The sequence below is a fragment of the Ictalurus furcatus genome, chromosome 11 (genome assembly GCF_023375685.1).
Source record: "Ictalurus furcatus strain D&B chromosome 11, Billie_1.0, whole genome shotgun sequence".
In the NCBI taxonomy this organism is placed as follows: Eukaryota; Metazoa; Chordata; class Actinopteri; order Siluriformes; family Ictaluridae; genus Ictalurus; species Ictalurus furcatus.
This window is the reverse complement of record NC_071265.1, coordinates 14,600,253-14,627,374: the sequence shown is the minus strand read 5'-3', so window position 1 is coordinate 14,627,374 and position 27,122 is coordinate 14,600,253. Positions and strand designations below refer to the sequence as shown.

Below are 27,122 nucleotides of genomic sequence, written 5' to 3'. Positions count from 1 at the left end.
GCTGTACGGACAATTTATTACTTTTCCTGTAGTGCAGTCTGTAGTGGCACTGTTTTTAATCAAGTTGAGTTGAATAGCACATCCTTGTAATTTACACTATGACTTGTGGCACTCAAATAGGTTCTGTTTCCTGAGCTGTACAAAGGCAAACGGCAGTAACGGTGCTAAACTAAAATGAAGACGTTTTAAATGCCCAGGAAAATCAAGTCTGCTCCAGTATTATTGAGAAAGATGGATAAAATAGTTATTAAAATATATGTGGATAATTAGCTTAATCTGACACTGATTGAACTTGGGCAAGGGTAAGGAATCTGATAGCACTTCTCAATAGAGAATCTCTGCACATCCTCCATGGCCCTGCTTCCTCTCTTGTGGTTTACTCTTCAGCTCAACCCACAGGGTTTATGTCAGGGGACTGGGATGGCCATGTCAAAATCTTGATTCTGTGTTCACTGAACCACTTTTGTGTGGATTTGGACATTTTGGATTAACTGTCCTACTTAATGATCCAACCACAACCCAGATGTAGCTCCTTCCAGAGGCAGACAGATTTTCATTCAAAATCTCCTGGTGCTTCATGGAGTCCATGATGCAGCTCATCTACCATATGTAATATTTAACACTGGTTCTTTTCTGTATAACAGTGACCCAAAAGCTACTCCTGCAGATCTCTAACCATGATCCTTGGAGTAATTTTTGCATCTCTAACCAGCATCTTTTATTTTGCATGGGAGGAAAATACACTTGCACCTCCTTCCAGGCAGGTTCATTACAAGTCTGGAACTTCTTAATTATTGCTCAGTGGATCTATGGATCATGGATATGAGCATTTTTTTTGTATTTCTATTTATTGTAGCCATTGCCTGATTTATGAAGGTCAACACACTTTTGTCTCATTTCATTTGTCTATTCTCAAATCTTCACAATGTTGACTTATGGAATTTGCCCCTTTGAGTCATCTCATATTTATACCTCAGTGAAACAGGTCAAACAAGTCATGGATGACCACTTCAGATAAAAAAAAAAAAAAAGTAACTCTAAATGGGAACATGCTTCAGTTGTATTTTGTTCATTAGATTATATTTCTAGGTGTGTCAATAATTATGACAGATATGGTTTTGTAAAATAAATAAATCAATCAAATTATAATAATAAAATAAAGTAAGTGCTGTGAAGACAGTCTTGAGGATTCTATTCAATAGCCTTTAATGTTTTGAAGAATGAGGAAACTTTTGATTTCCCACAATATTCTCTGTGTTTTATTTATAATAGTACAAGTTTTGAAATTTGTTATAGATATTAAGTTCCTAATTATAGAGAAAGTTGTTGCAGGTTTCCAGGAGAACAAGTTATTTTTTATTATTTTTCTTTAATTACAAATAACATGGTAATACATTACAGACTTTCATTTGCATTTTGTTGTTATGTTTACATATCCCTACTGTCAGTCTAGTTATAGACACTCAAGTGTCCTTCAATCCAACTCTATTGCAAAGTCCCAGAAAGGTAACCATGAGGTAATTCAGTGGCATATACTTTTGCTATGAGGGAAAACAGTATATCATATTATAATGCCTGTAAATCTTCATAATACCATGAAACTTCAGTGAATCTTGGAACTAATTTTACAAGGTGGAAAAACCTGCTGAGAACGCAGAAGATCAGATGTCAGTGTAGCTGCATTCTTTGCCAGATATACAGTATAATGCAATCCGTCATTTTATAAGCTAGCAAATTGTTTAAATTATTAGCCACTTTACCTTATGAAAAGCAGAATGCCTCAGTGTACTAAAACACTCAGATCAATGGCATCAACATCATGCTGGGGACTTTCCAGAATCACTCCACTGATTTGAATGGTAATTATAACATAAGCTATGATTTTCTCCAGAAATGCCAGTGCCTTGAACAGCATTTGGTTGCATGAGGTGCATCTCAAAAGAAGACAATGAGAAATGACTTTTCACATGTGAACGCTATGACAATATGTATTTTCCTTTTATGAGGGGCCTTATGCAGGAGGAAAGGCAGGTTTCCAGTTTGTTACTGTTTATTATTGTTTCTCTCCTCTGTAACTCAGCTCAGTTCTTTTCCAATGCTCCTACTGCTTGGTTGTACATTTCAAGTTAGGTAAGATTAGCTTTGCAATTGGATTTGTAGATCATAATTGAGACTTATTGTGGATTTGGTATTATGAACTTATGATACCTTTGGAGCACTGCAAAAAAATTGTGCAAAAACCCTGGATATAGTCAAAATTTACATATATAGATATATTACATAGATAGATAGCTTAGCATCTACCAGATGTGTATATATACTGTATATACTGTACATATGGTTTATGCTTGACACATGACTTTTGCATGCCCATGGAGAAGCGTCTGCTTATCTTATGTACACTATATGGTGCGTCACAGTCAATACACCCCTGTCTGTCAGGTTTCCAAGTCGAACTGTAAAACATTTAGTGATTTTATGCACAGAGATTTTAAACACACTGAAGAGATCTATTCTCTTTAAAACTTTCCACCCTCATTGTGATTACTGTCATGAGCTGTGTCTCAAATCAAAAACTCTGACGTTATTTTCAAAAGTATTTACTAATCTAAAAAAATCAGAAGACTGGTATGCAAAACAGATCTTTTGGTAGGCTTGAAGGCATGAGAGGTTTTTAAAATTCAAACACTAACAGTAATAGGTCAACCGGTTAATGTTAATACTCAATAACAGTGTAGAATAGTACATAATATGTGATTTGAAATGCAATGCTAGTTTCTATATTTCTTATAATAATTTGTAAAGTAAATGCATGAAGCAATAGAGGAAATTGTGAGTTTCTCTCACAATCTCTTGTAAATCAAGCAACTCCATTTGGGGTTTTGGAATGCCTATGTTAATGACTGGAGGAGCTGACAGTTGAGTAAAGTTAGCTGCCATATTGAAGTTTAACAAGTCTTTACTTGTATTTCTTCAAAGTCACATTAGATAAAAGCATCTGCTAAATGAATAAATGTAAATAAATGTAACAAGCTTTCTAAATAATTAAGATGAACCAAGAACTCTTGGTCATTGCAGATCATTTTACTACATATTCATAAATGTCAATAATCCTCACTACTAACATTAGCCAGCTACTTACCACGGGTTAAATTAAACCATATTCATAAATGTTCACAATGTGTACTCAACTACCATATTTTAGTTTCAAAGCCAGCAGCTGATGAAGCATTTAGCTTAAGTTTAACACAATTAAAAATGAATTCAGTAGCTGCGTCAGACCTACAGGAAGACTGAGTCCTGTACCTACACTTACTGTGGTTGCCTTGGTTTTTAGTTTTGTATTTATAACAATCCTATTTTGTCCAGGAGAGAAAATGTTTAAAGAACTGGTTAGCTTGTTACAAAACAACAAAAAAAAGTGTTTTCTTAGTTTAGGCATCCATTTGGAACAACAGAACTACTATCCATACTGTTTGCTTTTGCCTGGAGTGCATCTTTGTGTAGTGAAATCTTGACCTAAACCCCAGGAAAGCCTAATCAATAAAATCAAGAAAATGCATGTTGCAGTTTACTGATTTTGCCAAGGTGCTGGATTTGATTGGGATTTTAAATTGTGTCAGGGGATCTGTCCATCTCTGTGGCCTGCGGTGCATTTGACTGTGGTCATGGGGTTATTCGTCATCTTGTCACAGGGGAGCTTATGTCAGGAACTCCACTGTTCATTTATTGTGGCTAAGACTGTATCCATCAATTTCATCATCCTCTTACTCTCTTACACCCTGTCTTAGCACCCACTCCATCTTTCTGTGCATCTCTATGAAGCATTCACTAATTTTTACTTTTACTCTATTTCTCTTTTCACTCCTTGATAATATTTATCTCATACTCCAGCTCAGTGCTGGTCTTTCCTTTCCCACACAAGCCTGTTCTAAAGGCTGTTGCAATTCTTTGGCCTTAACTAGTTTAATAACTGATGCATTTTTTATGTATTTTGAAGCTGTGGCCTGATTTTTAGGTTAGTCATTTGAACTGGTAAAAACCAGTGTTTTTTTTTGCACAATTAGGGGTCCCCATTATAACTGGTAAATGCTTGCTGTTAGCTAACTGCTGCAAAACTAGCTAGGCATGGTGTCTTTAAATGACAGCTAATGGAGACAATGATATCACCACTAAGCTGGCTATCCAGGCAGCCAGCTTGCTTTTTCCGCATCTGACTACACTAGATAACTTATTACACTAGATACGTTAGCTACCTGGTTATGCTGCTAACTAAGCATCATGTGTTAATTCATTGGCACTTCCAGTCATTACCATGGAGGTTTTTGAATGCTGGTTTCTCAGTTATGTGACAAACTGCATTTTGTGTCTTATTAACTTTGAGAGAGATAAAAACATAAAATTGATGAAGTGTCATTCTTTCATAAATTGTAAAATAGTAACCATGGATATATTGCTGTGATATAAGATGAATAAAACTTTTTTATGGAAAAACATTTTTATGGAAAAACACTTTTGTGCAGCGATATGAAAATATACTGAGATATTACTGTATACTTAAGTTAATATATAGACAATGATTCAAAATACCATTCAAGTTAAAAGTGGAAGCCTTCAGCCAAAATGTACTGAAGTGAATGCAAAGAAAGTTACTACTTTAAATGTACTCAAGTATTAAAAATAAAAAAATAAATGTTTTTAATTGATGAAGTTATATATATATATATATATATATATATATATATATATATATATATATATATATATATATATATATATATATTACATATTTACATCTGAAAAGTAACTTTTATTGCTTATCTAAAACTGTTAGATGATTTTTGTTTTAAAGCAACTACACCAGTTTGCCTGAAAACATCATTCAGTCTCTGTTTGCTGGTTATATACATGATTAACACTATGTAGTTTGCTAATGAATTCATCAGATGCAAAATATCATGTAATAAATATTTAACATTAGCAAGAATATAGCCAGTTAGTTTTAGCAAATAGTGAAACCTACCTCAACATGGTTTAAATTAAATGGAGTTCATGCCTTCTAGACAGGCAAAGGATACACCTCATTTTTGAGTCTTTGCTTACTTCAGCATACTGAAACAGTGATGTAAGGCCAGGGTGCTCATACTCAAATGTTGAAAATACAGTCTTGTGGCTTAGCAATCTTCACATACACTTGGATAGCTATAGCATTAACTACATTGTGTAGTATGAGTAAGTGTGAGCAAGGTCAACGCAGATGATGAATTGGCACAATTTTTAAATTGATAAACTTGATTGGTTGCTAAACATGGGGCATTGTGGCTTAGTGGTTAGTAAGGTTGCCTCACACCTCCAGAGTTGGGGGTTTGATTCCCACATTTGCCCTGTGTTTGTTTTTCTCCAGGTAAGTAATACTTAAGTATAGTAACAAAGTAAATGGTAAATGGCGCACTTATATAGCGCTTCAATCCAAAGCGCTTTACACTGTGTCTCATTCACCCATTCACACACACACTCACACACCAATGGTAGCAGAGCTGCCATGCAAGGCGCTAACTTGCCATCGGGAGCAACTTGGGGTTCAGTGTCTTGCCCAAGGACACTTCGGCATGTGGAGTCATCTGGGCCGGGAATTGAGCCGCCAACCCTACGATTAGTAGACAACCCGCTCTACCACCTGTGCCACAGCCGCAAAAAGTACAATAAAGTACAATTACTCAAGTATTTTCCACGCTTGCTTTTGGGGCAGCAGTCCAACTCTTCACTGTTCCCCATCTTGTTTTTTTTTCCTTACTTAGGAAACTGCCTCTGTAGGAACTTAGCTGATTTGAACATAAATGAACTAGTGATTAAATGAAATCACTATAATCATGCAGGGAAATAACTATTTAGTGATGTTAGTCACAGCCATGCCTGAATTATGTGGAAAAGATCACAATCAGATTTTCCACTATTAGAGATAATCTAATGCACTTTTATTCAACTAGCATGAGCTAATCCCATTACCGGCCAGCATGAAAAACTCCCATGCAATAGGTAATTTAACACAGAACTATCAGAGGGTAGCAGATGCGTCTTCTGAAAGTAAAAATAACCTGTGCTGTATGACATACTGTACAAACCGTAGATTGTTCCTAAGCAATTTATCTATTGGAAATAATATATGGGGCGGTGCCTCTGAGCTCTGCCACCAACTCTCAACACACCAAACTGTCCTTTGAGTACCTTTCCCACCAAATTGTATGCACTTTGGGCATTTTCCCTATAGAACCTTGTTCATTTAGTTGTATCCCAAAGTGCATACAATTTGGGGGGAAGGGTACTAAAAGGACAGTTTGGTGTGTTGAGAGTGGGTGGCATGGCATGCCTCTGAGCTCTGCCACCAAATGATCTTCACAAGGTGCCCCACTCTGTCACTTTAATTTCCCACCTTCCCAGTCGCTTGATTTATGCTTATCCGTGGTGCTAAAGGAGTCCCCGCTGTGAGCAAGGGTAGTGTAGGAAAGGGAGAGAGCTGCCATCCATCTGAAAAGCCTGCTCCAGATTTTCCTTGCCCCAGATTCTATCTTCCTCTCCTCCTCTTCTGGCACCTGTCATATACTGATGTGCTTAGGCAGTGCCAGAACTAGTGTGGGTCAGAGGTCATACTGGGCTTCCCACGCTGGCAGCTTTTAGCCTCCTGCCAACTTCGGCAGGCTCGGGTGTGAGCCTCCGGCACTGAGCAAGGGAATTAGGAAACAGCCTGAGATCCTTAAACAGGTCTTAGTTCTATGTACATGAGCAATTGTCTGGCAGGTTGGCTGTGTGTGCATCAGTTTTGGTCTAGCATGCTCAGCATACATCAAAGAGGACGTTTAATTACTAATCTCAAAAGATGCTCTTAGTATAAAGGTACTGATCTATGATGAACTGTGTGTCTATGGAGATGCTTTGTCAATAGCCACTTTGGCTATATACCATCAGAGTTGGGTATAACGCGTTACAAAGTAACACGTTACTGTAATCGAATTACTTTTTCTGATAATGCAGTAATGTAACGCATTACACGTTAAATTTATGTAATTTGATTACAGTTACTGATGTCAAGAAAATTATGTTACTTGAGTTACAAATTTATTATTAAGAAAACAATATTAAGTATAAAATCCATTTTAAAATAAATCACGTTCTGCTCTGAAGATTTTTTCTTTAGCCCTGAATAATTCTCCACTTGTCACTACGTAACTGAACGTCAGTAAAAGAAGACAACAGTGTTGTAATTTTACATCTTCAGTGAACTGAGGTGAGACAAATCAGACAGGGTCTGGCTCGCAAACTAGCATAGTTAGAAAAGTTTTATATTTTATCGGTCTGATAGTCCTGCAAACAGTCACAGCACCCGAGGCAAGTTTTATGATAAATCCAACTTTTTCTGATCATGTCACACTAAATTTACGTATGCTAAAATTACTGAAAGAACTATGAGTTTCACTTTGTAGTGTTTTTTTTGTAGGTTTTATAGGTTTTGAAAGTAATGTGAAAGTAAAGTAATTAGTAATCTGATTACTTTTAACATGTAGTAATCAGTAAAGTAATCAAATTAAAATTTTAATGTAGTAATAATCTGTAGTGGATTACTTTTTTTGAATAACTTCCCCAACACTGTATACCATATGAATGAAGTAGTTCTAAATTGAACATCTTTCATGTCCGGTCCCATGGTTTGCAAGCTGTCCCCAGCCAGCTGGCCATATTGCTATTTCTGCTAGACACTCAATAATAATGAAGAGCAGCCAAATTCAATTTGATGGAGAGGGCTCAAGTTCAATTAGAGTGGAGATATAATATATTCATCTGAGTAGCCTTTGATTGATGAAGGCACAATATGATAAAACTAGAGCACATTGTCTTAATATTGTAAAAATGTGAGCTAAACGGGTCAGTGGTGCACAAACCAATTTTCTTAGATTCTAATGACTTTTCCAGTGACATCACATAGGTCATACAGGGGGTCAGAGCAACCAGCATCGACTTGACGAAAGGAGCGAGACAGAGTTAATCCCATTATCACAATATGCAGACTTGTAGAGCAGTGTTCATGCCCATCTGGAAAACAAGAACCCCCTACAGAGAAACAAAAGGAATCAACTCCTTGTTCAATAAAGGCTTCATGCACTGGTGTTTGATCTATGTTTTCCTGTAGAGTTTGATAAATTACAGAACAGCTTAAGTAGTGGAGAGGAAATGGGTAGAGAGGCAATACAAGATGCTGGGTCATGAATTTCTGCCTGACTTTTTAATCGTTCAAAGAAGCCATTTGTGCGTGTTGTGTATCATGTTGCTGAACATTATGAAACAATGAAGTTTTATGAGGTCACTTTTCTGAACTTGGCTGGGAGTCCGAGACTACTTCTCTCTTCCACTTTAAAAAAATATCCTTATGTTATAATTTATAGCTCTTTTTGCTGTTGGTTATTTGACTAATTAGAGCCAAAAGGAACTTAACTAATGAGCTGGGTCACAGCCTGAATGAGAAGGGCTCATCAGCAGATACTCAACTGACTCCACTGCTAAAACACAAACATAAATGCAAGTTAATTAGTGACTTTAGGATCAGCCAGGAAATATCATTAAAAATGTTTATCAGTTGTTAGCTATGTAAATTAATATAACAAATTAATGCAATCCCATGTTAACTGGTACTATAAGCTCAACAGTAAGTGTTATTAGAAAGAAATGGCCTTTATGTTTTTAAAAGACTAATAGTGATGGCTCATTTCCAGTTAGTACAATATGGTTAAGGGTAGGCCTGTCATGCAAGATTTTGCATCTGTCATTTTTGTGTGTTCTTTCTTCATTGTGTGTATGTTAAAAAAATAAAATAAAAACATCATAAATACAGTTCCCAAAAATTACATTGTTTGTTAGCTTTCTATACTATGGGCGGCTGTGGCTCAGGTGGTAGAGCGGGTTGTCCACTAATCGTAAGGGTTGGCGCTTCAATTCCCGGCCCACATGACTCCACATGCCGAAGTGTCCTTGGGCAAGACACTGAACCCCAAGTTGCTCCCGAATGCAAGTTAGCACCTTGCATGGTAGCTCTGCTACCATTGGTGTGTGAGTGTGTGTGCGAATGGGTGAATGAGACACAGTGTAAAGCGCTTTGGATAAAAGTGCTATATAAGTGTGCCATTTACCATTTTACCATTTATACTTGCATAGGCTTTCTGCAAAGTTCACATCACATAGATGTGTGAGGTAGATACAAATACAGCTGTAAAATGGTCTGCCAAAAGGTGTTTTAATTGCTATCATTCTAACTAAGAGTGCTTTCCTCATGCATTGAATGTCATGTTTTGAACAGGTTGTTGGTACATGTCATAATGAAATTAACATAAGCCTAATGGATTCATTTTGTAAACTATTATCAAACAATTATAAAACTATCTGCAGTACACATGCACCATCACACTGTAGAAATTGCTGCAGGCAAGATTTTAATGCTAACAAAAATCCATGTTGTATATGATCAAAGTTATTACTTGCTTTCATGGTCAAATAAATTTTTTAAATACTTTATTTATAGTGCCCTCCACAAATTTTGGCACCCTTGGCAAATATGAGCAAAGATGGCTGTGAAAAATTGTCTTTATTGTTTAAGCTAATGATCTTTTATTTTAAAAAAAAGATCAAAAATACTCTGCTCTCATGGATATCAAATAATTGCTAACAAAACACAGGTTAATCAAAAAATGTATATATTTGTTAAATATAGGTGTGCAACAATTATTGGCACTGACTGGCCACTGAGCTTTCTCCTCGAATGCCTGATGAGCTAAGAGAATACATGGCAAGGGATCTGTGACTATTCCTCCATACAGAATCACTCCAGATCCTTCAAATTTTGAGGTCCATGCTGGTGGACTCTCTTTTTCTGTTCACGTCAAAGGATTTCTGTGGTTTCCAAGTCAGGGGACTGGGATGGGCATGGCAGGACCTTGACTTTGTGATCAGTAAATCATTTTTTGTGTTGATTTTGGTGTATGTTTTGGATCATTGTCCTGCTGAAAGATCCAACCATTGAGTCGACTGTGTATGGCGCAAATACTTTTGAGAGCAGACAGAAAGGGCGCCAATACTGTTTAGAGCCGTCCGTTTAGGGCAGAAATAGTTTTAGAGCCGGCCATGTCTGGCGCCAATACTCTTAGATCTGACCGCGCAGGGGGCCAATTCTTTCGCAACTCAATGCAAGTCTATGGGAAATTTTCTGAATTTGAGCTTCCATACCGGGAATTCTGGCAATCCGATCGCTTATGAAACTCATAGCACACCTCTCCTCAATAAGCCGATCGATTTGACTCCTCACCTGTGGAATTCCGACAAACGGTGCGGGACTAGTTACACATCGAAAAAAAAGTGGAAGAAGAATAAAAACTAGACCGGTACATTTTCTGTAGAAAATTTGAGTGGTGCTTGCTGTTGCGAAACCAGGATGGGGTGCCAATACTTTTGAGAGCTGACGGCGTAGGTCACCAATACTTTTGAGAGCCGGACACGAAGGGCGCCAATACTTTCGAGAGCCAGACAGATAGGGCGCGAGTACTGGTAGAGCCAGCCATGTAGTGCAGCTATACTTTTTAGAGCCAGCCATGTAGGGTGAAAATACTTTGGAGAGCCAGCCATATGGGGTGCTAATACTTTTGAGAGCTGGCCAGATAGGGCGCCAATAGTTTTGAGAGCCTTCCAGATAGGGTGCCAATACTTATGAGAGCCAGACAGATAGGGCGCCAATACTGTTTGAGCTGGCCAGGCAGAGCGGGTGGTGAAGTGCGCCAATACTTTTTAGAGCTGACTGTGTACGGTGCAAATACTTTAGAGAGCAAGACAGAAAGGGCGCCAATACTTTTGGAGAGCCGGACAGAAAGGGCACCAATACTTTCGAGAGCCGGACAGATCGGGCGCCAATACTGTTTAGAGCCATCCGTTTAGGGCGGAAATAGTTTTAGAGCCGGCCGTGTCCGGCGCCAATACTCTTAGAGCCGACCGTGCAGGGGGCCAATACTTTCGAGAGCCGGATGTGTAGGGCGCCAATACTTCTGAGAGCCGGACAGATCGCCAATAGTTTTTAGAGCTGGACTTGTACGGAGGCAATTCTTTTAGAGCAGGCCGTGTAGGGCCCCAATTATTTCGCAACTCAATGCAAGTCTATGGGAAATTTTCTGAATTTGAGCTTCCATACCAGGAATTCCGGCATTCCGATTGCTTATGAAACTTATAGCACACCTTTCCTCAATAAGCCGATCGATTTGACTCCTCACCCATGGAATTCCGACAAACGGTACGGAACTAGTTACTCGCCGAAAAAAAAGTGGAAGAAGAAGAATAAAAACTAGACCGGTACATTTCCTGAAGAAAATGTGAGTGGTGCTTGCTGTGGCGAAACTGGGATGGGGTGCCAATACTTTTGAGAGCCGACAGCGCAGGGCGCCAATACTTTTGAGAGCCGACAGCGCAGGGCGCCAATACTTTTGAGAGCCGGACGCGTGAGGCGCCAGTACTTTTGAGAGCCGACGGCATAGGGCACCAATACTTTTGAAAGCCTGACACGCAGGGCGCCAATATTTTTGAGAGCCGATGGCGTAGGGCGCCAATACTTTTGACAGCTGACGGCGTAGGGCACCAATACGTTTGAGAGCCGGACACGAAGGGCGCCAATACTTTTGAGAGCCGGAGGTGAAGGGCACCAATACTTTTGAGAACTGGAGGAGAAGGGCACCAATACTTTTGAGAACCGGAGGAGAAGGGCACCAATACTTTTGAGAGCCAGACAGAAAGGGCGCCGATACTTTTGAGAGCCAGACGCAAAGGGCGCCAATACTTTTGAGAGCCGGATGCGTAGGGTGCCAATACTTTTGAGAGTCAGCCAGATAGGGCGCCAGTACTGATAGAGCCAGCCATGTAGTGCAGCTATACTTTTTAGAGCCGGCCTTGTAGGGTGAAAATACTTTGGAGAGCCAGCCATGCGGGGTGCCAATACTTTTGAGAGCCGGCCAGACAGGGCACCAATAGTTTTGAGAGCCTTCCAGATAGGGCACCAATACTTTTTAGAGCCGAATGTGTACGGAGGCAATTCTTTTATAGCACGCTGTGTAGGGTGCCAATTCTTTCTCAACCCAATGCAAGTCTATGGGAAATTTTCCGACTTTGAGCTTCCGTAGCAAGAATTCCGGCATTCCGATCGCTTATGAATGTCATAGCACACCTCTCCTCAATAAGCCGATCGATTTGACTCCTCACCTGTAGAATTCGGTCAAACGGTGCGGGACTAGTTACGCGCTGAAAAAAAAGGGGAAGAAGAAGAATAATTATTATAATAATAAGTATGCAAGAGAACAATATTAGTGCTTTTCAAGCACCACTAATAATAATAATTATAATAAGTATGCCGAATAACAATAGTAGTGCTTTTAAAGCACCACCACTGATAATAATAATAATAATAACAATAATAATAATAATGATAATAATAATAATAATAATAATAATAATAATTAACCATTTACTTATGGGGAACTTAAAAGCTAGCCTATTATCTAAGAGTTGTAGCCATTTCAGTAGCTGTGTAACAAAAACAGAAGTAAGAGTAAATATAGCTGCAAGCAGCAGTACCGGGCTCAAGCCAATTATCAGCACCATGAGCATTCAAGAGTTATACCAAAGCATTCAAGAGTTATAAGCCAAAAAGGCTGTTTTTGCTATCTCCTGACCAGTAGGGGACAGAAGCCAAAACTCTGCAGCTAACCTCAGGGTGTAATTCTGATGACCCATACTAAGTTTTGTCAAGATGCCGCAAAGTGTTACGTAGATATATCCTCATGTCCATTTTGGCATGCTCGCCATCAATTTTGTTGAAGCGCCATTTGAAAACAGTATGGTTTATCAAAATACTTTGAATAACTTTTTGTCATTAGTATCTCTAGATGACACAGGCCAATTTTCGTGCAAATCGGTCAAACGGCCTAGGAGGACTTTGAAAAAGTAGGTTTTCAAAACAATTAAAAAGTAGCGAACAGTGAATTGCGCAACCATGACATAATTGGTATCATTGTTCTGGACATGAAACACAGAATCTATCAAGATGAGTCTCATAATGGTTGACAAACGGAGTCAAGAGCTATTAGCATTTTTAGAAATGGCATTATAATGTTTGACAAGAAGGTGGGGCTGTCACAAATCTTTTTGAGTCCCTTCAAAGCATCGCGACAAAGAAACATACTGAGGTTCGTAATGATACAAAGTCGTTCGTAAAAAATACAGAATTTTATGATTAAATTAAAAATGGCCAACATCCAAAATGGCCGATATAGGAATCTTTTTTATATCTGAATCTAATGAGGCCAATTTGATAATTGTATGAGAAACTGTTCAGAAGTTATAATCAAAAATGTTCATTTTTCATATCTCGTGACCACTATGTGGTGCTGTTCCGAAACGCTGCTGCTAAGCTCAGGGCCTAATGCTGATGACACCTACCAAGTTTTGTCAGAATCCCTCAAAATGTTATGGAGATATACCCTCACGCCCATTTTGGCATGCTCACCATCGAAATTGTTGAAGCGCCATTCGAAAATGGTATGGTTTATCAAAATTCTGTGAATTTGTTGTAAGTGTCTCTAGATGATGCAGGCCAATTTTGGTGCAAATCAGACAAACGGCCTAGGATGAGTTTGAAAAGTAGATTTTTAAGAAAATTCAAAATGGCAGAATAATTTTCATGATAGAAAATTAAATATGTTAAATATGTCATTCAAATCATCCTGAGCCAAGGAATCAGAGGGGGAAATAATTTTGTTTCTAGGACTCACTCTTCAAAAGTTATTAACATAAACATGAGTGCAACTTTGGACAGTTGGTGCCACTGGAGGGATTGAGTTAGAGATTCCAAAATTGCTGGGGTTAGTGGTCCTCTATCAGTGTGCCAAATTTCACATCTTTCTACCATACGGTTCTATGGGCTACCATAGACTTCCAGAGTGGAATAATAATAATAATAAGAAGAAGAAGAAGATGAAAACTAACGATTACAATAGGTGCCTACGCACCTTCGGGGCTTGGCCCCTAATAAATATAGCTGCAAGCAGCAATTACAAGCACCGCAGGGGTAAAGTAAGGAGATGAGTAAGCATGATTTTAGAATGGTCATGATTTTATGACAAACCATTCAGAAGTTATAAGCAAAAATGTGCTTTTTCCATATCTCGTGAACACTAGGTGGCATTGTTCCAAAACTGTACCCTCATGATGCCCATGATGCCCATGACATATACTCAGTTTGGTCTGAATATGCTAAAGCACTACAGAGATACAGCATCATGTCTATTTTGGCATGCTCACTTTCAAATTCATCTGTGCTTCATTCAAGAACGGTTTGACCAATCAACTTGAGTTCCATAACTTAAGTTCGATATGATCCATAATGGTCTGAAGATGATCTGTTTAAATTTTGGTGAAAATCAGATGAACGATCTAGGAGGAGTTCAAAAAAGTCATTTTTTACTTAATTCAAAATGCCGGACAGCAAGTTCAACTGACCATGTCCTAAGCGATCATTGTTTTTGGCCTGAGCCAAAGAATGTACGAAGACCAGTCAACAGTCACAAAAGTAATCAAAAGCAATTAGCATCTTTTGAAATTACATTATCATTTTTGATGACAAGGTGGCAATGTTCCAAAACAGTGAATTCACCCTCAAATCATGATGCCAATGACAGGTACTAAGTTTGGTCTGAATATGTTAATGCATTATGGAGATATAGCCTCACATCCATTTCAGCATGATTTCCATCTAATTTATTCGCACGTTATTTGAGAATGGTTTGGTTTACTTTTGCTGGCATGGTCTGAAGATGATCTCTTACGAATTTCGTCAAAATTTGACGAACGATCTTTTGTTTGAAAAAGTAGGTTTTTCAGAAAATTCTAAATGGCAGACAAGAATTTTAGCCTACCATGGCATAATTAGTATCATTGCCCTCTGCATGACCCAGGGAATCTGCCAAGATCAATCTCATGACAATGTGCAAAAGTACTCAAAAGCTATTAACATTTTGTTTTATTGCATTATAAATGTTGATCACAAGGTAGCACTGTCCTAAAACTTTTTTCAGTACTTTTGCGGCATCGTCCTGATGACAATTGCCAATTTTTGTAACAAAGCGCCAAGTTGTTCATAAAATACAACTTAATTCAAAATGGCCAATCAAAATGGCTGACATACAAAAACCTGTTATGCCCCACTGAATCTGTAGAGAATAGTTTCATTATTTTAAGACAAACCATTCATAAGTTATAAGCAAAAATGTGAATTTTTCAAATCTCATGACCACTATATGGTGCTGCTCTGAAACTGTACAGGTACCCTCAAGTCATGCTGGCTATAACATATACTAAGTTTGGTATGAATATGCTAAAGTGTTTAGACTATATAGATCATGTCCATTTTGGTGTGCTCACCGTCTAATTTGTGCTATTAAAAAATGGTTGGACTAATCAACTTGAATTCATTAACATTTTGTCAGCATGGTCTGAAGATAATGCGATTCGATTTTGGTGAAAATCGGACAGTCTAGGAGGAGTCTAGGACGAGTTTGAAAAAGTAGGTTTTTCAGAAAATTCAAAATGACAGAAGATTTTGTGCATTGTCTCGAATCAGCATGGGCCAAGGAATCAGAGGGAAAAAAGAATTTTGTTTCTAGCCTTTACAGTTCAAAAGTTATTAGAATAAACATGAGTGAAATTTTGACCTGTTGGTGGTGATAGAGCTTTTGAGAGAGAGACTTCAAATTGGCTGTGTCCTCTGTCTGTGAGCAAAATTACTTTTAACCATACAGTTATATTGGCTGCCATAGACTTCCATGGTGGAAGAATAATAATAATAGGAAAACTAACGAAAACGTCTGGGTTACGCATGTAACCCTGTTCCCTGAAAAGGGAACGAGACGTTGCATTTAGCATAACACTATGGGAGCACCCTTGCGCACCTGACCGGTATCTGAAGCTTGTGTAAAATCATGCCTATTTATAGGCCTGCCATGATCAGGTGATGTGACAATTAAGCGCGTCGCATGATATAAATATGGCACCTGTGAACCACGCCGTCAGCCTCTATTATCTGAAGTGAAGACGCAATTCACAGGCCTGCCCTGCTATGACAAAGCTACGCAACGTCTCGTTCCCTTCTCAGGGAACAGGGTTATACGCGTAACCCAGACGTTCCCTTTCAAAGGGAACTTCGACGTTGTATTTAGCATTGCGTTTAGTGGGAATACCCACTCCGTCATACCGAGGGTATGGCCTGTTCAAAAAGACCCAAGCCCGAGGGTCTGTTGTAAACTCGCCTGATTGTTGCATTGACATGTATTGTCAAGAGGAAAATGAGAGACACCAGACCAACAATACAGATGAGCTGAAGGCCACTATCAAAGCAACCCGGGCTTCCATAACTCCTCAGCAGTGCCACAAGCTGATTGCCTACATGCCACGCTGCATTGGTGCAGTAATTCGTGCAAAAGGGGCCCTGACCAAGTCAATTAACATACTTTTCAGAAGCTCGACATTTCTGTATTATAAATTCTTTATTCTAATATTTTGAGATACTGGATCTCTGAATTCCATTTTGTCTGTAAACTGTAATCATCAAGATTAAAACAAAAAACTTTTTCACAATATTAAAATTTTTTGAGATGCACCTGTATCAACACTAACAAGTCTTATGTCATCTTTAATCGATAGTTCTAAAGTAGAACATGATTTCAGTCTCTTGACTGTTTTTCTTTAAGTTTTTTGTTTGTTTGTTTGTTTTGTTAATCCCAAATCACTTGCAATTTATACATATAGTGCACTAGATGGAGAAACCATTATTTCACTGCCTAAGTGGTGCACTTATATAGGTAAAGACAAAGCTACCAAATAGAGAAAGTAATACCAACATAATGAACAAATACTCAAGTTATTTATTTAGGATACCCTTGTTCAAAAATGTGTAACATGAAAATGAAAGAATCTGTTTGATATAAAATGCAGTAATAATGCTGTAGTCCTGTATGCAAAGTTAAAAATGTAGCCCCTCTTCACTAAACCACACATATTTGCTCAATAGATCTGTGTACAGTAAAAGTACATATATTCTGAATCTTCAATATCATGAACTGATTAAAAACTCAAAAAGATTAAAGATTATTATGTCTATGTTTGTCCATAAATACGAAGTGTGGTCATTGCCAAAATAAATTAAAATAATCTGTAATAGAGCCTGTATTTATCTCTTTGTGATTGGATAATGTCTTCAGATAAGCATGGCATGCTGTAATATAAATGCTGTGAGACAACTTTAAGCATTTATTTAATTGATGGATACATTTTGAGTGAAGAGAAAATATTGTGCCAGGTGAAATTCCAGTTTGGAATAACAAAGTTTCCTGGTCTAAACTGAAACTAAACCTGTAACAGAAGTCTTTAATGTAATAAATAGGCCATACATAATGGAATTGTGCTTTTGATAATTTGTTCTGTTTGTGTAAGAGATGCACTGCAATAAAGCAGCACCCAGAAAAGCTGTATTTTGCCTTGAGCAATGAAATGTGTGGGGGCGGGGCTGTTCATGCTCACATTTGAAGCACTGTCTTGTTTGCTATAGTCTGAGTCTCTTGCACCTGACCCTCCACTGTGTCTTCATTATATTGTAGCGTCTGGTTTCTCATTGCATATGACATTCACTAGCATTCTAATAGTATCTGATACCAGACTTAAAAAAAAATAAAATCATTGGTGGATATGCTGTTATTGTCGAATAACTAAAATCCGGTGGTCTCATATTTCAAGCACCATTATACCCCTACCTCTGTATACCTACTTGAAAATTCACGGCAGCTGCTATATGGAAGTGAGTGGCTTCCATCTTATGGCAGCACTCTAATAACCAGTTAATCAGAATCTGTCTGTTATTGTGCCATGAAATTCATAATTCAGCATAATTTCTGCAACATCTGCCATGCATTATCATAGCCACAGGAGGCAACTCATTTATTTACATTCATGCCTTTTTGTATGTTGCATTATGAATCAGAGGATGGAAGGAAATGTGTCTGCCACTCATTCCAACAAATAATAAACAGGAATACAATACATCTGGTTCCTGAGAGTGTGTAGCAGAAACCTTTAATATGGAGATTCGGTTCATTTAGTATAAAAAGAAGAGTGGGTAGGAAGCATCGATGCAGGTGTGTTCTTTCAGTAATGTGTGTGTGTGAGAGTGTGTGTGTGTGTGTGTGTGTGTGTGTGTGTGTACACTCATGGGGATGTTTAAGTGTGTGTGCATACATGTTCCTGAGCACTTTTTGTGAGCATATGGTATCTGCGAGTGGGTGTGAACCTTTGGGGGGGAGAACTGTCTAACAGTAAGATGCCATGTGTGTGTGTGTGTGTGTGCGCGAGTGTGTGTGTGTGTGTGCGTGTGTGTGTGTGCATGTGTGTGTGTATGTATGTATGTGTGTGCTCACACCTTGACATTTGGTAAGTCTAGCAATGGCTGATTCTGAGCAGTTCATGTGTGAATGTTAATTGTGTGTGTTTTGCGCAGGTCACAACTCTCCTGTACCTACTGGGTGAGATGTACTGAGATCTGGCCCACAACAGTCTTTTTTTCTTCCTCTGCTCAACTCCGAGGGTGTGGCTAGTGATGCAGTTACCATGGAGAATTGGCGTCACCCTGCTACTGGTGACATTCCTCAACACCAGGCATCTCACCAATGCTCTGGACATTCCGTTGGAGAGTATGTTATGATTAATACCACATCATAATTTCCCAGCACTGATTATAAGACTTTATATTCACATTCTTTCTCATTCATGGATGATAAATTATGGATGTATTCCTTAATATGCTGCAAAGTGTACAAGTGAACATTTCTTGCAAACTCTTGAGCACATTAATGAGAGAAAATTATTCTTCCAATTATACTCTTAGTGCCAGTCTGATTTAATGGACACTTATTTGCAGATTTTCTCATATTTAAAATTTTATCTTGCTGTTGCATTAGAAACTAGACACAATATGTTTCTTCTTTTAAATTATTTATACATGCATACACATATACATAAATTTCACACAAGTCTTAAAAGTAGATAGTGAGAACCCAATTAAACAAATGAGACAAAAATATTATACTTGGTCATGTATTTATTGAGGAAAATTATCTAATATTCAACAGATTGGTAGGATTTGGGGCATTTCATTTTCTACGGTGCACAATAAAATTAAAAGATTCAAGGAATCCGGTCAAATCTCAGTGCATAAAGGGATAGGCCGAAAAACACTTCTATATGCGCGTGATCTCCTATCCCTAAGACTTCACTGTCTTATAAACTGTCATGAGACTGTAATGGATACCCTGACATGGAGAATACTTTGGAAAACATTGTCTGTCAACATCAGTCACTGCTGCATCCAAAGACAGAAGTTAAGGCTTTACCATGCATAAGACATACTGTACATCAACACTGTCCAGAAGCGCTGCCGACTTCTCTGGGCTCTCTCTCATCTGAGTCAACTTATCTGAGATGACTCCAACGAGTCAACATTTCAAATAGTTCTTGTACAAAACGTCTGGGTTACGCAGGTAAGCCTGTTCCCTGAGAATGGAATGAGATGTTGCGTTTAGCAATACACTATGGGAGCGCCCTTGCACGTGCGACCCACATCTGAAGCTTGTGTAAAATCATGCCTCTATTTATAGGCCTGCCACGATCAGGTGACGTGGCAATTAAGCGCATCGCGTGATATATATATATATGGCACCTGTGAACTGTGCCGTCCGCCTCTATTATCTGAAGTGAAGACGCAATTCACAGGCCTGCCCTGGTCTCGTTCCCTTCTCAGGGAACAGGCTTACATGCGTAACCCAGATGTTCCCTTTCAAAGGGAACTCAACGTTGCGTTTAGCATAAGACTTTGGGAAAGAGAATACCCACTCCGTCATACCGAGGGTACGGCCTGTTCAAAAAGACCCAAGCCCGAGGGTCACTGCAAGACACTCGAGCCCGAGGTGGAATGAATATCCAGGCTGTAATAACAAATGTGTGTGTGTGGCGTAGACCACCCTGCAGCAGCACACACATCTTGTAAGGATACCCCTTTGGACAAAGCCTTCGAGGGGGTGACCGCCCTAGTGGAATGAGCCCTTATGTCCAGAGACATAGCGAGACCGCGTGCCTGATAATCATTAGAGATTGCTTCCACTATCCAATTAGATATGCGCTGCTTTGACACAGCATCACCTCTACTGTCACCGCCAAAGCAGACCAGCAACTGCTCCAACTTGGCCAGAGCGGTGGACATAAGTACAGAGAGCCCTTACTGGACACAGCAGGTGCATCCTCTCTTGTTCTGGTGTGAGGAACGGAGGAGGGCAGAAAGTCTGCAACACCACAGGGTGGGCATCCGATGTAGGCACCTTAGGAATATAATCCGACCGAGGATACAGGAAGGCCTTGGCTAATCCAGGGGCAAAGTCAAGGCAGGAGGGGGCAACAGGGAGAGCTTGTAGATCTCCTACTCGCTTGAGAGATGTCAGGGCCAGCAGAAGAGCTACCTTTAGTGTCAGAAGCTTCTCAGAGGCTGACTCTTAGGGCTCAAATGGGGCCCCTAACAGACCTTCCAGGACCACAGAAAGGTCCCAGGAAGGTAGGCGTGGCCTGCAGATGGGCCTCAGCCATCTGACACCACTCATGAACCTCAAAGTTAGAGGATGTTGCCCCACAGAGGCTCCATCAACAGGGGCGTGGCTGGCCGAAATGGCGGCCACGTAAACAAGGAGCCAACCCCGCTGAGAAACGTTCTTGTAAGAACTCCAGGACTGTAGCTATTGCGCAGTTCACTGGATCTAGCTGACGTTCCTCACACCACAAGACAAAAAGCCACCACTTGAGCGCATACAATTTCCTTGTGGATGGTGCTTTAGTGTTCTAGAACCTCAGTTCTGAGACCAGAATCTATGAGCTGGTGCCCCTCAGGGGCCAGACCCACAGTTTCCATAGTTCCGGCCGAGGGTGATAAATCAGCCCTCTGGCTTGAGACAGTAGTTCCCTGTGGATGGGAATCTCCCAAGGAGTGCCGTCTAGCTGGGATATTATCTCAGAGAACCGTATTCGAGCTGGCTAATAAAGTGCTACTAGCAGCAGACATAGACAATCTTGGCGAACTCTCACTAGAACTTGTGGGAGCAGAGCAATCGGGGGGAAAGCATATAGACATGTCCTCGGCCAAATGTGCACCATGGTGTCCAGCCCCAATGGTGCGGGAGGAGTGAGGGCGAACCACAGCGGGCAGTGTGTTGTCACCACTTGTGGATGGAGCCTCCAAGCCCCAGGCATCAGCCCCTGCCTCGACTGCCCCCACATTCCGGCTGCCCAGAATGTACATTGCACTCACTGACAAGAACTTTCCCTCTGCTCAGAGAAGGATTAATTGCGCCTGCCTGAAAAGGGTGTGTGAACGTAACCGTCCCTGGTTGTTGATATATGAGACCACCGCTCACTCCCCATGATGGCTGAGTAATCAGACGTCACAGGGTTATAAACACGGCTAGTGTATGGTTTTCCCCAGAAGTGTGATATCTCATCATGCATTTCTGGAAAAAAGGGGAGTTTTCTGTGGTGTGAGGGAGATTTATATTTATTTTAACTGGAGAGGAATCACTCATCCAGCCTGCTACAAGCCACTTCCTCTTCCTCTGGCCAGTCTATATTCAGCTTTTCAACTGCCTTAGTAATCACCTCAAGCAGTTCTTTATATGTTTGAGAGCTGCTCTCGGTTTTTGGTACAATGGCACCCCCTACTGACTCCTCAGAGTCAGTGAGGGTGTTTTGGCTTCCCATAGGGGAAGGAGGAGTCACGATGCAAGCTCCAAAGTCAGGCTGAGAGCCAGACCCGGAAGACAGAGCAAGACATCACCGGCTCCACTTCCAAATCCATACGAGATCCCCAGGACCTGAGATCCGCAAGGCTCTGAAACCCATCTCCCTTCGGACGAGAAGAGAGCGAGTCGCGAGCGGAGCTGCCTAATCATAAAGCGTTCACAATGCTGACAGTCAGCCCCCTCAAGGGCTGCCGTCGCATGCCCCACCCCTAAACACTTCACACAGAAAGTGTGTCCGTCTCCTCCCGTGATGAAACGGGAGCAAGGTGTAACACACTTTCTGAATTCTCTGTTGCTCATTCTTTCTTTCTCTTTTCTTTTCTTTTAAAAAGGGATAGAAAAGTTCAGAGATTTTGAGAAAATATAGAGGAGAATCGAAGTGTCTTTGTTACACAAACAACCGACATTTAATCTCTCTGAAGATAACAGAGCCTGACGGCGCGGTTCACAGGTGCCATAATATATATATATATATCTCACGTGACACGCTTAATTGCCACATCACATGATCACGGCAGGCCTATAAATAGAGGCATGATTTAACACAAGCTTCAGATGTGGGTCGCGTGCACAAGGGTGCTCCCATAGTGTTATGCTAAACACAACGTCAAGATCCCTTTGAAAGGGAACAGCTGTCTTGTTCTCCGGGCCAAAGAGGAAAAGCATCAGGTCCAAAAGCCAGCGTCTGTCATGGAATTGGGGTGTGTCAGTAGCCATGGCATGGGTAACCTGCACATCTGTGAGAGCACCATTAATGCTGAAAGATATGTACACATTTTGGAGCAACATATGCTGCCATCCAGAGAAGGACAACGCCAAACCACATTCTGCCCAGATTACAAGCACATGGTTGCGTAAGCAGAGAGTGTGGGTACTATCATTGCCTGCCTGCAGTCCTGACCTGTCTCCGATTGAGAATGTGTGGTGCATTATGAAGCGCAAAATAAGGCAACGAAGGACCACACAGTACAGTTGAGCAGCTGAAGAAATGCATAATGGATGAATAGGGGAAAATTCCACTTGCTAAACTTAACCAACTGGTGTCTTCAGTGCCCAAACAATTAATAGGTGTTATTAAAAGAAAAGGTTATGCTACACAGTTGTAAACAGTCGACTTCGACTATCCCAACGTCTTTGGAATGTGTTGCAGTCATTAGATTTGACATGAGTGTATGTTTTTAAAAAGAAATTAAATTCACAAAGTAAAATGTCAAATAATGTTAATAATGTGTTTTAAATATAGTACAGGGTAAACTGAATTTTCCGATTACTCTTTTTGTTTGTTTTTTTTTTGCATTTTCCATATTGTCCCAACTTTTTTGGAATTGGGGTTGTGCAATAAACTGGTTGCATAAGTGTACACACCCCTAAACTAATATTTAGTTGAAACACCTTTAGATTTGATCACAGCATTCAATCTCTTTGGGTAAGAGTCAATCAGTTTGGTACATATTGACTTAGCAATATTTTGTCACTCTTGCAAAAGCATTCTACCTGTTTCTAATTGGCTGGGTATCTCCTGTGCACAGCCCTCTTCAGGTCACCCCTATTTGACTTAGATCTGGAAACCTTGTTTTGGTGAAGCCATTCCTTTGTTGATCTGGAAGTTTGCGTTGTCATGGTCATGCTGAAAGCTGAAATACCTCTTTATTTTAAGTGTTTTAGAAGAAGCCTTTTTTACCAAAATTTTTGTAACAAAATTAACTGGTGTTCAAAGCTATTCATTATTCCCACCACCCTGTTTAAAGCCCCAGTTCCAGCTGATGAAAAGCAGCCCCAAAGTATGATGCGGCCTCTGTGCTTCCTCGTGGGGATAGTGTTCTTTTTGGTGATGTGCTGTGTTTTTTGTTTAATTTGTTTTTTTGTGCCAAACATATTTTTTGGTATTATGGCCCAAAAAGTTCAACTTTGGTCTTATCAGATCATAACACATTAGGCTATTCCAAATGGTTTTGGGGGATTGGATGGATTTCTTTACAAACTTTAGCTAGGCTTGGATGGGTTTTTTTTGTTTGTTTGTTAAAAAAGGCTTCCGTCTTGCCACAATACCCCGTAGTCCAGATATATGAAGAATTTGGGACATTGTTGTCGCGTGTAGGGAGCCTCCAGTACTTTCCAAAAATGTATGCAATTCTTTTAATGTTGCTGTAGGCATCTTGGCAGCCTCTCTGACCAGTTTACTCCTGATCCTCTCATCAATTTTAGAGGGATGTCCTGTTCTTAATAGTGTCAAGGTCATGTCAAATTTTCTCCACTTGTTGATTATTGTCTTTACATTGTGCCATGGTACATGCAATGCTGTATAATTTTTTTTGTAACTCTCTCATGATTGATATTTTTGTACGAAATCCTGTACCTGTTTTATAAGCTAGTTGCAGCCCATGGCTTTTCCAGTTGGATGTTAACAAGAAGATGTCAGGAAAATCCTATAGGAAAAGCTGTACTTTATTTGGGGGTAATCAGTCACTTTAATTGATGGCAGGTGTATACTAATTAATATTTAATATGAGTTTGAATGTGATTGGTTGATTCTGAACACTGCCACATTCCCAATTATAAAAGGGTGTGCACTCTTACGCAAGCTGGGTATTGGGTATAGGTTGTTTTTGTTTTTCCCCCAAAAACATTTCTGGGTGTTTGTCACTTGATATCTATATGTTGCAAATTTACATTAAAGGTGAAAAGGGTTCTGACGTGGTTTATGGTTATATATACAGTAATAAATATGTCTACCATTGTGTTGTTAAATTTAAATATTAGATATGCAGCCTTTCAGCTTTAATTTGAAGGTATTTAATCAGGTGAACAGTGTAGGAATAACTTTTATATATTGCCCTCCCCTATTTCAGGGGCCAAAAATAATTGGACAAACTAAGAATCATAAAATAGTCATTTTTAATACTTTTGCAAATACACTTTAATTAAGGACTTTCAAGAATTCACAAAAGTGGGAAAAAAAAAAATCCAGCTTTTTTGAAATCGCCTCTTCTCACTGTTAACTTTGTGCTTTTTGTCTGTAGCCATGACTAAATATAATTCAGTAAATTAATTTACAGGTGTAATCAGAGAAAAATAAAAGGCTCTTGCATTTTAGCTAATTGTGTTATCACAGTCTGTTGCCACAGTCAGGTAAAAGGAAAAATTGCGACATGTTGATTGGCAGGCCATCATTCATATATTCTAAGACAGAAGTCATGGGCTAATTAACATCTGTCTAAGAGCCGCCTTTGGCCCTGGGGCTGGACTTTGGACACCCATGCCCTGGGTATCAATCTCAAATTCTTCCTGGGCCACAATATCTTTCTAACTACTTGAAGGGCCATAATCTAAGGCTATTTGTTCCAATCTAAGGCTTATCTATTCCATTCATTAATACCTGATTCTGAAAGTAGAATACAGTGTTTTTGGAAAACACCAGTGTGGACAAAGTAAAGTAATCTAATGTTAACCTAAATAATCTATAGAACTATATCTAATACTCTGCGCCGTGTACTGGGAGGCGCGCGGTATATATATCAAACATAATCAGCTGACAGCTGAAAGTGCTGACAGCTGAAAACGCTGAAGACACACCCTCGAACAACAACCAATGACAGAACTGGGAGGAGACAGAACAGAAACAAACAAACGCACTTATCCACAGTAAACAATGTCATAGTTGTCAACATTCGGAGAGCAGGCGCTCGCTGAGCACTCGCGCACCTTGCTCATGCATGAGCGCACCCTCCGGCTCTCCAAGCGCGCTGCCTAAAGGGGAGACTGTGACAGTTAGGAGCATTTTCTTAAAACTTACAATGTGGCTGCTGAAATATATGTGAATTTTAACTAAATTAGCCACAAGCAATCTCTCTTCAAAACACTTATACAATTAGTTATAAGTTATATAAGTAAAATGTAAATAAAAACAGAATGCAATGATTTGCAAATCTCATTAAACCATATGTTATTTACAATAGAACATAGAAAACATATTACATGTTTAAACTTAGTAAATGTACCATTAAAAAAAAGGTAATAGTGAATTTACTTGACCTCAAGCCATGGTTCAGCCACTGATTAAGATTTCAGCTGATTTTTTTTTTCTATGCCATATTATGATGTTTATTATTTTGTGCATCTTGTATTAGAGTTGCACATCATTGTTAATGAAAGCCTAAGGTCACACTGTCACAGTAGGTCCTTACCGGAACGTATGCATCATTGCCCATGATTAATGTGAGCACACAAGTGAGGCGCCCCATACGCCTAAGCCTCTCATGTATTACTGTGTAGTGTAACAGCCTCTTCTGTATTCTCTTTACCCAGTTGAGCAACCGCCAACGATAACAGAGCAGTCACCAGCCACTCTTATCGCTTTGTCCTTTGATGAGAGCTTTGCAGTCACGTGTGAAGCCAAAGGAAACCCTGATCCAGAGTAAGCACACAAACAAGTACACACATGCACTCATGCTTACACTCACACACTAGGTCATTAGCAATGCCAAAAGAGGTATCTCCTAAAAGAAAAGTATGATAATGCTGTCCAATGTCATGTACTTGACATTCTGCAGTCCAGTGGTACATTTTAAAACAAAGCAAATACTGGATGCTTTTGAAACACATGTTAACACTGTTATATTGCTACCAGTGTTCTGAATGTTTCCAGCTATAATTTTCATACTTCCACAATATGTACTATTTATATATTCATACACAATATTTTATCTATTATATGTTAAATGTTAACCCTACCATTATACATCCAGAAACACTGGAAAACACTGAGCAACCTAGAAACTACTGAAAAAGAAGTAAATTTTTATTCACAAAATGTAAAAACAAATAGCAATTTTGCAGAACATAACTTGAACTTGAACAGTTCTGTGTATTGTGACTGAGTAAAATAAAGAACTATCTTTCAACACAATGTCTTTCCCAAATCAAGGAACAGTTGTTCCCTTTCAAAGGAAACTCAATGTTGCATGAGCTTCACACTGTGGGAAGCACCCTCGCGCCTGAATGTTATCTGAAGTCTGTGTGAAATTACGCCTATTTATAGGCCTGCCGTGGTCAGGTGATGTGGCAATTTCATGCATCGCATGACTATAAACTGGCACCTGTGAATCATGTCATCAGCCTTACTATCTTCAGTGAAAGACTGCATGTCGGTCGTTTGTGTGAACGCTCACA

General features: G+C 39.5%; 1 protein-coding gene across 4 annotated transcripts in view; it reads left to right on the top strand.

Moving 5' to 3' along the window:
• chl1b (cell adhesion molecule L1-like b) overlaps positions 1 to 27,122 on the top strand; it is a 120,858-nt gene that overhangs the window by 36,139 nt on the left and 57,597 nt on the right. For all 4 annotated transcript variants that reach the window (XM_053635830.1, XM_053635829.1, XM_053635831.1 and 1 more), the window contains 2 exons: positions 18,617 to 18,809; positions 26,259 to 26,367. In XM_053635830.1, coding sequence (XP_053491805.1) covers positions 18,716 to 18,809; positions 26,259 to 26,367 — 203 coding nt within the window. In that variant the 5' untranslated portion in view covers positions 18,617 to 18,715. The remainder of the gene's footprint in view (positions 1 to 18,616; positions 18,810 to 26,258; positions 26,368 to 27,122) is intronic.